Source organism: Camellia sinensis, chromosome 13 (genome assembly GCF_055761805.1).
Source record: "Camellia sinensis isolate YWXY chromosome 13, ASM5576180v1, whole genome shotgun sequence".
Taxonomy (NCBI): Eukaryota; Viridiplantae; Streptophyta; class Magnoliopsida; order Ericales; family Theaceae; genus Camellia; species Camellia sinensis.
In genome coordinates this window covers 30,646,660-30,661,223 of record NC_138973.1, presented here as the reverse complement: position 1 = coordinate 30,661,223, position 14,564 = coordinate 30,646,660, and the positions used below count along the sequence as shown (strand labels likewise).

At 36.3% G+C, this 14,564-nt stretch overlaps 1 protein-coding gene across 2 annotated transcripts; it reads left to right on the top strand.

Moving 5' to 3' along the window:
- Window positions 1-5,398: 5,398 nt before the first annotated feature.
- Window positions 5,399-9,650, top strand: LOC114309634 (nuclear pore complex protein NUP205-like). 2 transcript variants are annotated; one of them, XM_082901822.1, is made up of 5 exons: window positions 5,399-5,859; window positions 6,001-6,096; window positions 8,840-8,896; window positions 8,985-9,126; window positions 9,339-9,650. In XM_082901822.1, the coding sequence occupies exons 1-4, from the start codon at window positions 5,719-5,721 to the stop codon at window positions 9,015-9,017; spliced, it is 327 nt and encodes a 108-aa protein (XP_082757948.1). In that variant the 5' UTR covers window positions 5,399-5,718; the 3' UTR covers window positions 9,018-9,126; window positions 9,339-9,650. The 2 variants fall into 2 exon arrangements, with proteins under 2 accessions (XP_082757948.1, XP_082757947.1); XM_082901821.1 differs by lacking the exons at window positions 8,840-8,896; window positions 8,985-9,126 and having other exon boundaries at window positions 5,402-5,859.
- Window positions 9,651-14,564: the final 4,914 nt, after the last annotated feature.

Below are 14,564 nucleotides of genomic sequence, written 5' to 3'. Positions count from 1 at the left end.
TTGTCTGAACCAATTCTACCCTTTCCGTCTAGAAGACTCATTTTAGAAAAATCGCAGGTCAAAACCCCTCTCCAAGAAAAAAAAAAAAAAATTTTGTGAGAAAAAAAACAGAGGAAAAATTAATAATAATTTTTTAATTTTCAAAATTAATAGAAAACATTACCTTGTTTAGTATGGAGTTTTCAATAATTAATTTTTAATTTTTAATCTATATTTTTTTAGTGAACATTTTTTAATATTATAATTTTTTTTTTTTACTTTTTAAATCCCTTTAATTTAGATGAGGGCAAATTGCAGCAATTGTCCCGGTACTTTGGTCCTTGTGTCATATAAATGGTATGTGCCATATCTATATCTATCTATCTATCTATCTATCTATCTATATGTCTATATCCATCTATCTATCTATCTATCTATCTATCCATCCAATATATTAAGCAAAATGAGGTTTTTAACCCCAAGCCATGCGGGAGCTCCAATCTCCCAATCTAAATTTCCTGATTTTTTTTATTTTAAAAAAAAAACTTAGCATTTATTAACTTCTCTCAACCCCCAAGTCTTACCCTCATAATAACTCTTTAATGCATTAAGAACAAACATAAAAAATTCTTTGAAATCCAACACATGAATTCCTTGAAAGTCTCAACACATATGATTATTATCCCTCATAATAGCACTTTCATGCATTAAGAACAAGCATAAAAAAAATTTCTTGAAAAGTCCAACACATATGATTATTATCAAAATATTAAACTTTAATATAATATAATAATAAAAAAAAGACATTTAATTCCTTAAAAAGTCTAACACATATGATTATTATCAAAATATTAAACTTTAATATAATATAAAAAAGGAAACAAAGAAGACATTTAAAAAAAAGAAAAAAAAAGATATTTAAAAATCGCAATTCACATATATAGATAATTGTAAACACAATCTGTGCATAGTACGGGTGATATGCTAGTCTATACTATATATTAAGCAAAAGGGGGTTTTAACCCCCAAGGCTTGTGGGTGCTCCAATATCCCAATCCTAATTTTCTAATTTTTTGATTTAAAAAAAAAAACCTCAGCATTTATTAATTTCTTCCAATCCCCATACCTTTGGGGAGATTTGTTCAAAACCCCCTCATAATTAAACTTTAATGCATTAAAAACTAGTATAAACAAAATTTCTTGAAAATTTCAACACATCTATCTATCTATATTATATTATCTATATCTATATCTATCTATCTATCTATATCTATACTATATATTAAGCAAAAAGGGGTTTTTAACCCCCAAGGCCTGTGGGAGTTTCAATATCCGAATCTGAATTTTTTATATTTTTTATTAAAAAAAGAAAAACTCAACATTTATTGAGTTGGTCAAAATCCCCTGATCAACATTTATTAACTTTTTTCAATCCACATGTTTTTCTACATGCCTGCATTTATTGATACAATCCCCTGATCAGCATTTGAAATCCCCTCATACAAATAATTACAGATACAATCCGTGTATAGTTACTGCAGTACCCTTTTTAACTTCTCTCATACACTATGCTTAGTGATAAGATTGTTAAATTATTTTTATAAAAAATCTTAAAAAACATAATTTATATATTAAAAAAAATCTAATACAAATATAAATATTTATAATTATTCCGTGTTAAGCAAAAGGGGGTTTTTAACCCCCAAGGTCTGTGGGAGCTTCAATATTCCAATCTGAATTTTCTAAATTTTTTATTTTTTATTTTAAAAAAAAACTCAGCATTTATTGATTTGATCAAAATCCTCTGATCAGCATTTATTAACTTTTTTCAATCCACATGTCTTTTCACATGCCTGCATTTATTGATTTGGTCAAAATCTCCTGATCAGCATTTAAAATCCTCTCATACAAATAATTATAGATACAATTCGTGTATAGTTACTGCAGTACCCTTTTCAACTTCTCACGTATATTATGGTTAGTGATCAAATTGTTAAATTATTTTTATAAAAAATATTAAAAAACATAATTTATATATTAAAAAAATCTAAAACAAATATAAATATCTATAATTATCCCGTGCATAGCACGGGTGATGGGCTAGTATTATATAAGGAAAATGGAGTTTTTAACTTACAAGCCTTGTGGGAGCTCCAATATCCCAATCTTAATTTTTTAAAATTTTGATTTAAAAAAAAAAAGAACTTAGCATTTATTGACTTCTCCCAAGTCACTTTTTGACTTCTCTCATACCTACTCCTACACCCTTTTCAGCTAGTGATGGGATTGTTAAATTATTTTTATAAAAAATAATTTGTATATTAAAAAATATATCTAAAACAAATATAAATTCTTATTAAATCTATATCTATACTATATATTAAGCAAAAAGGGGTTTTTAACCCCAAATCTTGTGAGAGCTCTAATCTCCCAATCTAAATTTCTTGATTTTTTGATTTAAAAAAAAAAAAACTTAACATTTATTAATTTCTCCCAACCCCCAAGTCTTACCATCATAATAACACTTTAATGCATTAAGAATAAGCATAAAAAAAATTATTTGAAATCCAACACATGAATTCCTTGAAAAGTCTCAACACATATGATTATTATCCCTCATAATAACACTTTAATGCATTAAAAACAAGTATAAAAAAAATTTCTTGAAAAGTCCAATACATATGATTATTATCAAAATATTAAACTTTAATATAATATAATAATAAAAAAAGACATTTAATTCCTTAAAAAGTCTAACACATATGATTATTATCAAAATATTAAACTTTAATATAATATAAAAAAGAAAAAAAAGAAGACATTTAAAAAAAAGACACTTAAAAATCACAATTCACATATATAGATAATTGTAAGAAGAAGAAGAAGAAGATAATTAATGTAGCTTCTTTTTTTTTTTGTGAGAAAAAAAAACAGAGGAAAAATTAATAATAATTTTTTAATTTTCAAGTTAATAGAAAACATTACCTTGTTTAGTATGGAGTTTTTAATAATTAATTTTTAATTTTTAATCTATATTTTTTTAGTAAACATTTTTTAATATTATAATATTTTGTTCTTTTTTTTTTAACTTTTTAAATCCCTTTAATTTAGATGAGAGCAAATTGCAGCAGTTGTCCCGGTATTTTGGTCCTTGTGTCATATAAATGGTATGTGCCATATCTATATCTATCTATCTATCTATCTATCGATCTATATCTATCTATCTATCTATCGATCTATATCTATCTATCTATCTATCTATCGATCTATATCTATCTATCTATCTATCTATCTATCTATCTATCTATCTATCTATCCTGGGTCGCCAACCAATTTTATACTCTTATCAATGTGAATATTAACATGTCAATGTAATATATTCATATTGTCAACAGGCTGGGCCAGGCCCGCGCCCGTGCCGCCCATGGGCCGTGGGCGAGTTTCGGGCAGCCACGAGACACGGGTTAATTTTACACTCCTACCAATGTGAATGTTAATATGTCAATGTGAATATTCACATTGTCAACAAGCCGGACCCGCCCCCGGCCGTAGGGGGGCTTTTGGCCGCCCATGGGCCGCGGGCCAATTTTATACTCTTATCAATGTGAATGCTAACATGTCAATGTGAATATTCACATTGTCAATGGGCCGGACCAAGCCCGCCCCTGGCTGCCCATGGGCCGCGGGCGGGTTTTTGCGCCGCCACGGGACGCAGACCAATTTTACACTCTTATTAATGTGAATGTTAATATGTCAATGTGAATATTCACATTGTCAACGGGCCGGGTCGGGCCCGTCCTAGGTCGCCGACCAATTTTATACTCTTATCAATGTGAATGTTAACATGCCAATGTGAATATTCACATTGTCAACAGACCGGGCCGGGCCCGGGCCCCCGCCCGCGCCGCTCATGGGCCGTGGGTGAGTTTCGGGCAGCCACGAGACATGGGCTAATTTTACACTTATATCAATGTGAATGTTAACATGTCAATGTGAATAATCACATTGTTAAGGCCGGGCCCGCCCCCGGCCGCGGGCGGGCTTTTGGCTGCCCATGGGCCGCGGGCCAATTTTGTACTCTTATTAATGTGAATGTTAACATGTCAATGTGAATATTCACATTGTCAACGGGCCGGACTAGGCCCGCCCCGGGCCGCCCATGGGCCGCGGGCGGATTTTTGCGCCGCCACGGGCTGCGGGCCAATTTTACACTCTTATTAATGTGAATGTTAACATGTCAATGTGAATATTCACATTGTCAATGGACCGGGCTCGCCCCGGCTCGCGGCGCGGGTTTCGGGCCACCCACGTGCCAATTTTACATTCCTACCAATGTGAATTTTAAAATATGAATGTTCACATCATAAAATTGCTAACCGTTTAAAAAATATTTATAAGGGTATCAAAATTAAATATAAGGGCATAAGTGTCCAAGAAAATAGTGTAAATCAATAAAAATGATTTTATGGAATAAAACTATACATACATGAGACTAAATGGGTTAAAAAATTCTTTCATGGACTTTTTGAGTTAAAACACTTCTAAATGGGATTTATCAATAAAAGTTCCTAAAAAGAATTCTTTGAAATCCAATACATATAAATTATTTGAAAAGTCCTAACAGGTACGATTATTTTCCCTCATAATAACACTTTAATGCATTAAGAACAAGTATAAAAAAATTTCTTAAAAAGTCCAACACATATGATGATTATCAAAATATTAAACTTTAATATAATATAATAAAAAAAAGACATTTAATTTCTTGAAAAGTTCAACACATATGATTATTATCAAAATATTAAACTTTAATATAATATAAAAAAAGGAAAAAAATAAGACATTTACAAAAAAAAAATATTTAAAAATCACAATTCACATATATAGATAATTGTAAATACAATCCGTGCATAACACGGATGATATGCTAAATCCAACACATATGAATTCCTTGAAAAGTCCCAACACATATGATGAATATCCCTCATAATAATACTTTAATACATTAAGAACAAGTATAAAAAAAAATTCTTGAAAAGTGCAACACATATGATTTTTATCAAAATATTAAACTTTAATATAATATAATATAAAATAAAATAAAAAAGGCATTTAATTCCTTGAAAAGTCCAACATATATAATTATTATCAAAATATTAAACTTTAATATAATATAAAAAAGAAAAAAAAGAAGACATTTAAAATAAAAAAATATTTAAAAATCACAATCCACATATATAAATAATTGTAAACACAATCCGTGCATAACACAAGTGATATGCTAATATCCAAGAAATTAGAAAGGTGATTTAACCATATTATATTAAACCTGACTTAATGAAATATTAAAAAAAAAAAAGATTAGGTGAAATAAAACACTATAAAATAAATGAAATATTAAAAAAAAAAGGTTAGGTGAAATAAAACACTATAAAATAAAATTTATAAAAAAAATGATCATAATAAAATTTATCATTGATAATTATTTTTCAAATTATGCACTGTATAAAAATTTCCCCAAGTTTTTTTAACCAGCTTCGACTCGTCAACGCACACAGCGACCCATCCTTGTCCATCACGACCACAGCCTAAAACCCTGTCCCCTCTCTCTCCCTAAAGCCCTCCTCTCCTCCCGAATTAGGGCTCTTCCCGCCTTTTCACTCTCTTCTCTACTGAAAGAGAGAGAGAGAGAGAGCATTCTCTGATTCTGGTTCTAGGGTTTCATCATTCAATTCAACAATGGTGTCCCCTAAGCTACTCCTTTCCACCATCGAGTCTTCCCTCCTCGGCCCAACCTCTCCTTCTCCCTCTCGAAGGATTGAGCTCATGCACGCCATTCGCCACTCTCTCCCCTCTCTCCAATCCCTCATCTCTTACCCTGTACACCTCTCTCTCTCTCTCTCTAAGTATCACTAAGCTTTGGTGAAATTATGATGTTTAATCCCACCTGAATTTTGTTATTTGATTATTGTGAATGATCTTTGTGAAGTTGAAATACTCAATTTGTTTTCTTTTTGGCAGCCTCCGAAACAGTCAGACCGTGCTCAAGTCCAGTCCAGAGAAGTCAGGCTTCCGGATTCTTCCCCAATTTCACTTGATGAGCAGGATGTTCAGATTGTCAGTATTGGTTTTATTTATTTTTTTGTTGGGTGGTTGTTGTTATGATTGCATTTTTAATCAAGCTATTACAGTTAATTGTTGTTTTTTTTTTTAATTTGGTTGCACGAATTGAACTATTTCATTTTGAATGGATTAATTCAAAATCTCGGAATTTACGAATGAGTTAATTTGAATTGGTTGTGGAACAAATTTTAAATCATCGAATTTAGGAACCCATTTAATTATCCAACTTGTGAAGTGGTAAAATTCACATTTTTAGGACAGTTGAATGTGCCCAGGCCCCAAGATGTATTAGAGAGAGAGGAATCCTAAATCTAGGGAATATAAGAGTTAGAGCTCTGAAACTAAAAACCGTAATGATAAAAAACTATTCACTAGAAGCCCACCTACCTATTCATAGACATAGGGCAGCTCATACAACAATAGAACTACCAGCAACTAACTCTCAACCACAATACAAACCACATCACTCATTGTCCCAGAGGGAAAATGTGTATGATGGTGATTTGTCGGTCAGAAAAGTCATTGGACAAGGCCAAATGGCGAGAGACATATTGCTGACTGTCAAGTCAGTTGCTTTATTATCTTATGATTGCTGATAGCTCGATATATTTTGCATGAAATGGTTTTGCCTTGCTGTGTGTAATTCTTTGGTTGGGTCATTTATGTTATACTTCATTTGGTTACTAAAAGAATGTAGAAAAACAGGATGAATTATAGAATTTTACATACGAGGACTTTTTATGCGCTAGGCTTTGGGCTTCACCAATCACCATATGATTTTTGTGTCATATTTACAAAAAATGTCAAAACTCAAGGCGTGTGTTCTAAACATAGGTAGTTTATGTATTTTCAATTAGTCGGCATTGAAATTGCCACCAAATAATAATTGTTTTCTCTTTTAATTTTCATTGCGAATGATCATTCTTTGAGTATTTTGTTCTTCATTATCATTATTTACGCTGAAGTGTTCTGGGGTGGCTTGGGGGATGAAAATGGCTAAAAAATCCCAAAAGCCAAAACGTTTGGGGTGCATCAAAAAAACAAATGTACCTTTGCATTTTTTCCATAGATCTAAAACAAGGGTAAAATGAAAAATTTAGGCAAAAAGCCAAAATATCACATCAGCCTTCCATGTTTTCCCATACAACTGAAATAAAAATCCATTCCAAAGCACATTAATCTTTTTCCACCTCACAAAAAAACCAGAATTTTAAAAAGCTACCCAAAAAGCTAATCCCAAACATAAGCATTCTGTTTCTAGTCCTTGTACATAGGGTGGTTGCATCCAAGCATAAAAGTGAAGCCACGTGAGAAAACAAATATACCTTAATGATTATCAATGTTCTAATTATCAATGTTCTTCTATTTTCAAATTTTCTTTGCATAGACTGTAACCCTTGTTGTTTGGCTCAAAGAGAAAAGAGTTACCCTTTATGAAGTTGATTAAACCTTACCCTCTAGTGTTACGGCAACAACAAACAACAAAACTAAAGGGCTTTTTTTAATAGCTGTTTTGAAGGATTCAAGTGAAGAAAATGTTTAGGTTGTCTCTCCTTTTATAATTGTTTGGAGAGACAAAGTTTTATTTTAATGATGCATATAAACTACACTAGATGTACAAATTTCATGTTGGCTTTTTGCCAAACCAGGAAATTGTAAAGGTTGAGAGAGGAAGACAATAAGTAGACCATGATTTTGTGTTCACTGGCTGCCCAACTACATAACGACGGCAACCTGTATTCAGTGAGTCAGTAACTAGTATTAGATTAGAGAGTAGTATAGTATAGTGTAACTTACCCTAAAACTTTTCTCCATAGTCACAGATCCATACCCACCATAGCTTCCCACCTGCCCTACAGCTACCATTCCAGGTGATGAAGATGAAGATGGCAATGGAACCGCTGCAAAATCACACACACCACCAAACTAATATTAAAAATTAAAAATTAAAAAAAATTAAAAATATCAAATTACATATTTTTTTCCGGGTGTCAAAATTAGTGGGTTAGTTAATTAGTTAGTAGTAAGTTAAATTACTACTTATAAACATTCGATGTTTCACCATAAATTCAAACTCAGAATCTCCCCCAATTTATTTCTTAGAAATCAAGGAGTATAATCACTTGAATGTTTGAAAAAAAAAATGAAACCCAAGGATCTCAAGTACTTGACCTAAACTTAAGTTCTTCATAAAACTATCAATTGATCCATATCAAAAATAGAAAAATAGTTTAGTCTTTAGCATAATTTGAACAAAGTGACAAATGTAAAAGCAATAAATATATACATATTGTAAGTACATCTACAAAAGCATTTTGTTTATGCCCATTATTCAATATTCTACCTAAGTATGTAATGTGATAGGGGATGGGTAGTGGCAGAAGAAAGATCGGTCTTTAGGTCTGATGTGTGGGGATAGTTTCTTCGTTCTTCGGTACCTTATTTTTTCTTTTGTTCACATCCCTAGTTATTTTCTTGTTTACTTTAGGCCTTGAGTGTGGGTTTTTAATGGGGTTGATGCTGGATGTCTTACCTGTGGCTCCTTTTGGTTACATAATAGTATATATGTTGAGCAACAGTGGACTTGTTTCTTGTGAGTTAGAATATCTGCAAGGAGACATCAAATGGACCGGAATCTCAATTGAAGGGATGTTCATCCATCATTCATTTCGTGCTGGATTCCATTACCTTCAGGAAGGCTCCTAATATGCTTTACTGTGACATTTCTTCCTTTCAGCCAATGGAAATTTATGTTGATAACGAGACGAAATTGACCCTTCATGGTCTTGTACAGGTATTGCTTTGGAAGTTTGGTTTTTGGTCTTTGCCTTATTTTTAACCATTATCTTACCTCTCAATTTTAGGTGTTCCTCTTTTGTTAGGTTTTTCCCTTTTCTGACATCTGCGGTCGTTAGTTCTTCCTTAACTTCATCTCTGTTAAGATGCTGAGCATTTTTTACTTCCATCCGGTCAGGCTGAGGATCTCCTTCACCGTTTTTTGATTTTCTTAGTGCTCCACCCAAGGTGATACTCTTCTTTGACTCTAGTAATTTCGCTATCAGTAGCCGTTGTCTTGGAGCTCATTTTCCCCAATCAATGGTTTTGTCAAACGTTTAACTATTCTGTATTTTTTTATATTTATTTTGTGCAGTTGCGGAAAGTGTTTGCCTTTTGAGCTTCTCATGTGGCATTGTGCTTGAGTTTATTTGATTATATTTCTGTTGTTACTAATGCAGGTAATATTATCGCCAGATGCAGATCCACCAGTTGTCAGAATAATGGATTGCAAGTACGACATGCACTCACAAACATTCTTCGGCTTTCTTTTTTTAATGGTGGATGCACTTTGATGCTTCGATAAAATCCTACTCTGAGATCACGTTGATATTAATTTCTTGATGGATACATATTACATTCTACTAATATGGGACTAATCTTCAGAAAATTTCATGGTGCATATTTTATGAAGATTTATGTGATCTTCACATTATTATTGCAATTGACTAATTTACTTTAGGCTACTATTTTGGACAATTGCTTATAGTTAAGGGCATTAAAAAACAAACATTAAATTTAAGGCTTGGGGTTGAGACAATGGTTGAAAATATAGATGTCGAAGTTGATGTTCCCTTACCTACATTTTCTATGTTGCTTATCTGTCTTGTGAATGGTTAGACTTGATGGACTAGTTATTGTTGGATTTTTGGTGGAATTGAACAAGTTATAACTTTTGGATATTTTGTGGATATTTCACTATTTTATTATATTAGGATGAAATTATTTGTAATGATGAATGGATATCTTCATTTTGTTAATTCGTAAATGTGTTGATAACAAGTTAGGTTAAGTTGTGATGGAATTGTTATATTCAACAGGTTTCAACATGAACAGTGTCATATTTGTTGAATTAAAATTTAGATTTTGATAAAATAGGTATATAATGTGGAAAAAAATATTATGGAATTATTGACAAAATTTTTCATCTCTAAAGAAGGTTTTTTTGTCTCTTATTTGGCTTAGGTGGATGATTAATTTTGTCATGAATTCTTTATTTCGTCGCTAAATGAATGTCATGACAAAAAATATTGTCACATTTTGTCACTATTACCCTCAATGTGTGACGAATTTTTTTTGACATTATTTCATTATTTTTAATGATGAATTTGTTTTTGTCTCTATTGGTAGCTTCTTTGACAAAAAAATTTCTTCTTCGTTTATATTAAACGTGACAAAATTATTTTGTCTCCATTTCTTACATTTATGACAAAATACTTTTGTCTCTAATTTCTTCTTTAATGACAAAATATTTTGTCGCTAATTACTTCCAAGTATGTTCCTAACAAAGTGTATTGGAGACAAAAAAATTCGTCACAAATTTATCATTTTTAATAATGAATTTGTTTTTGTCTTTATTGGTAGCTTCTTTGACAAATTTTTTTTGTCTTCGTTTATATTAAACGTGACAAAATTATTTCGTCTCTATTTCTTGTATTTATGACAAAATACTTTTGTCTCTAATTTCTCCTTTAATGACAAAATATTTTGTTGCTAATTACTTACAAGTATGTTCCCAACAGAGTGTATTGGAGACAAAAAAATTCGTCACAAATTTATTGTTTTTAATGATGAATTTGTTTTTGTCTCTATTGGTAACTTCTTTGACAAAACAATTTCGTCTTTATTTATATTAAACGTGACAAAATTATTTCGTCTCTATTTCTTATATTTATGACGAAATACTTTTGTCTCTAATTTCTCCTTTAATGACAAAATATTTTGTCGCTAATTACTTACAAGTATGTTCCCAACAAAGTGTATTGGAGACAAAAAAATTCGTCACAAATTTATTATTTTCAATGACGAATTTTTTTTTTCGTCTCTAAGACCCTTTAGCGACGACCCTTTGGAGACAAAACGGGTGACGAAAAATGTTCGCCGTAATTAGTTTGGGTGACGAAATATATACATTTTTGGACAAATTTGTTTCGTCTTTAAATCCCAAATTTGTTGTAGTGTTAGCATACACTCAGGGATAGAGAGAGAGGGGAGAGTTGTATGTCTAAAATGTAACTCACCAAAATGATCATCCCCAGCATGGGGGACGCAGATACGCTTTTATGCCTTCTGCGCCCCAAATCTACTTCCATTAGTCTCTAGACACGTGGTGCTACTATCCTATCTGTCAGCACAAATCCAGCAATCATCACCTAACCAAACTGTCAGGATATCTTGGCGGAGCCCGGCAGACTGGCGGAATCACCTCGACCTCACACGGCTGTGCTGCGCCGCATGCCCGAACGCTCACTAGCCGAGCTCCATACCGACCGAGCTCAGTTGCATTCCGGTAGAGCCGAGCTCGAAGCAGATCACGCGGGTAAAACAAGGCCTTCCTGCCTAGCTAAACGCACGAACCGTAGAATCTGGAATGGCAGGCGGTCATCTCGGTTGAGCAACCCCAATTAGCTTGGTTTCTACACAAACAAGCCCAAGTAGCTCAGTCCAACATGGTCCTGTGCCTTAACCAAGCAAAACCTCTCCGGACAAGCCCAAGCTACCGCGGCCCAAACGTGTTCGGCACTCAACTTGCCCGGTCTTTGCCATGGCCCATTCTAGCTCATAAAATCTCCCTCTTAATTGCCCCTTAATTTCGTCTGCAAAAGCGTGACCGGGATTACATGATCCGACCAGGGTAAACCCTTCCTCGGTCTGTTGTTTGTAAGACGTCAACCGCACTAATTCCAGTGCACAATTCCTCGATCTGTTCGGCCGACGTCTCATCTCCCCTTCCTGTCTCTTCAACTCTGACGCCGTCGTTAATTGAGACACGCGTCGCTCGTTCATTGGCCTCGAGCAGCCAACCATCACGTCCCTTCACATTCAAAATTTTGGCGGCCTTTTTCTCTTACTTATACGCCTCTCCCCATTTCATTTCGTTCTTACTGACTCTCCTCCATTCTTGTCGATCTAGAGCTCCAGAGCCTTCGAAGAGCTTCCTTCCTGCGTCTTGCTGCGTTCGTGCTTGAAGACTCACCTCCAGCCCCATTTTGGTAAGTTCTTCGACCCCCTTTAATGCTATTTCATTTAGTATTCTTCGTTTTAGGGCACCAAAACCATAGATTTTAGGGTATAGCTCCCCAAAACCCTCCCCTGCCTCTTGTTCTCCTTGTTGTTCTTCAGCTTCACTGATGAACATCTCAAGATCTGGGGCGGACCGAGCTCCAGGTCTTCTTTTGATCCCAAAAAGCGTTAAGACCGAGCAAATTACAAGTTTGTCAAAACCCTAGCAAAAACTGAGCTAGGCAGAAGACTTGGCCGCTCGACCAGTCTAACATTTGGTCTGCTTGAGCGACCGAGCTTATTGGTTTGCCTTCGCGACTGAGGTGGTCTAGCACTCTTCCTGACTGAGCTAAAGTCAAGCTCATTTCGCATGACCGCGCTTCCACTTACTATTACCCTCCTTTTCCTGCAGAGTCCAAGGGGACCATTGACCAATACCGAGGCTCTCAAAGACCGAGCAACCGTCAAACACCAGTCAATGCCAAACCACCTCAACCGAGATAAACCAGTCGGCTTCCAATGGGGCGCTATTACTTCCTTATCGACACTCCGGCTGCCCTGGCTGCGTTCTGGGAAGAGTACGGTATCCCGACCGGCGTTGATCTAGAGCTCGGCGAAATTGACACAACTCCATGGGGCAGATTAGACCAATGCCCCTTCACCGTGCTATCCATCATAGAAGGAGGCCTCCGCTTCCTGGTCAACCCACTCATGACCAAATTCTTGCGACGCACCAGGCTAGCACCTACCCAAGTCTCAAACAACACTTACAAAATAATCAACGGGGTCCACGAGCTGAACAACCGGCTAGGGACCGACTTAGGGATAGCCGAGATACTCCGCCAATACACCCTAGGGCACACAGGCGACGACCTCGCCTACTACTTAAAAATTAGACCGGGCAAAGAGAAGATAGTGACCGGCACCCCGGACAAGGACTTACACGACGATGACTTTTTCTGGGTGTCCAGCAACTATGAAACAGCCGACGTACCGGGCTGGTTCATTAACAAGAACTTCGGTTCAACATGTAAGTCGTGCTACCTGCTCAGTCAATTCATCTTTCTTCACTATTCTGTACTTAACATTTTTTTTTCTGTTTTCCTTTGCAGCAATCGAAGCCCTGCAAGCCAACTATCATTATCCTAACGAAGTAGCCATCAGAACCGTGCTCCGCTACTGTAACTGGGATTGCCACGAGCTCCTCGATTACACATCCACATACAGATATTTAGCTCCACGTCGGAGTAAAGTCACAGACTTTCTTCGTGCTCCATCTCCACCTCCCAATCCCATATTACCGGATGTGCCATTCATCCGGTTGACCGAGGCAGAAGAAATGGCAAAAAGAAGCCGCATCAAGAACCTCATCACCGCCACCTCCACCGAGATCCCGAGCATTCCAATTCACTCTCCTGCTGCCGGGCAATCCAGCGGGACCGTGGTTGCACTAGTGTCACCCGCCGCCGGGCAAGCCAGCAAGGACAACCGCCGGGCTGGCAAACAGCCACGTACAGACCCTTCCGCCGAGCTAGTTACGGAGCTCAACACCGAGCAACCTACCGTGATAGCTGATCCAACTCCGCCATGGAGGCCCCAACTCAAGCACCGGGGTAAAGAGATCCCAGCGACAGCTTCTGTTAAAGGTGACAAGGAGCATCTGCTCGCTTTTGACCTTTCCAAGGCCCTGCTGCTACCGAGCGACGCGGTCGGCAGTGACCATGTGCCGGACACCCGCTGGTGAAATCCTCGGTCAAGTTTATGACCAGGGTAAGAACTTTGCACATTTTGCCAAGAAATTTTTCAAGTGTTTGCTTGGTTTTCTTTCTAATCAAACTATCTTGCAGGCTATCCAGAAACAACATTTGGTTATGGAGCGCATTCACCGACTCTGGCAAAAGGCCACTAACTCTGCCAACCAGGTGGATTACCTTCAAGCCGAGCTCAGTCGGGCAAAAACATCACTGTAGATGGCGAACTCTGACAATTCAAGGTTGCTCGGCCAGCTTGGCGTTGCCGAGCAAGAGAGGGATGCGCTCAAGACCGAGCTTGAGGTGTTGAAGCAAGCAAGAAAGACGGAGCTAGAGGATGCAAATAATGCCGGCTTCAAGGAGGCTGAGGACAACTACACAAAGCAGGTCCATGCCACCCAAGACATCTTCTTCAAGGCAGGCTGGAAGACTGCTTGTGAACAGCCCGGCCAAGGACCTGATACCGACGTGTTTGCTTCTCCTCCAGCTGCCTTCATATCGACCTATCTCGTGTGCTACACGAACGACGTCTTTAGCGCGCTGCAAGCTGAGGCCGAGGAAGACGAGGCTAAAGACGCCACGGAGGATGCGGAGGGTGACAACCGCCCAAATCTAGCCAGCCAAGAGAAGACTGGCGCCTAGGAGACCACAACC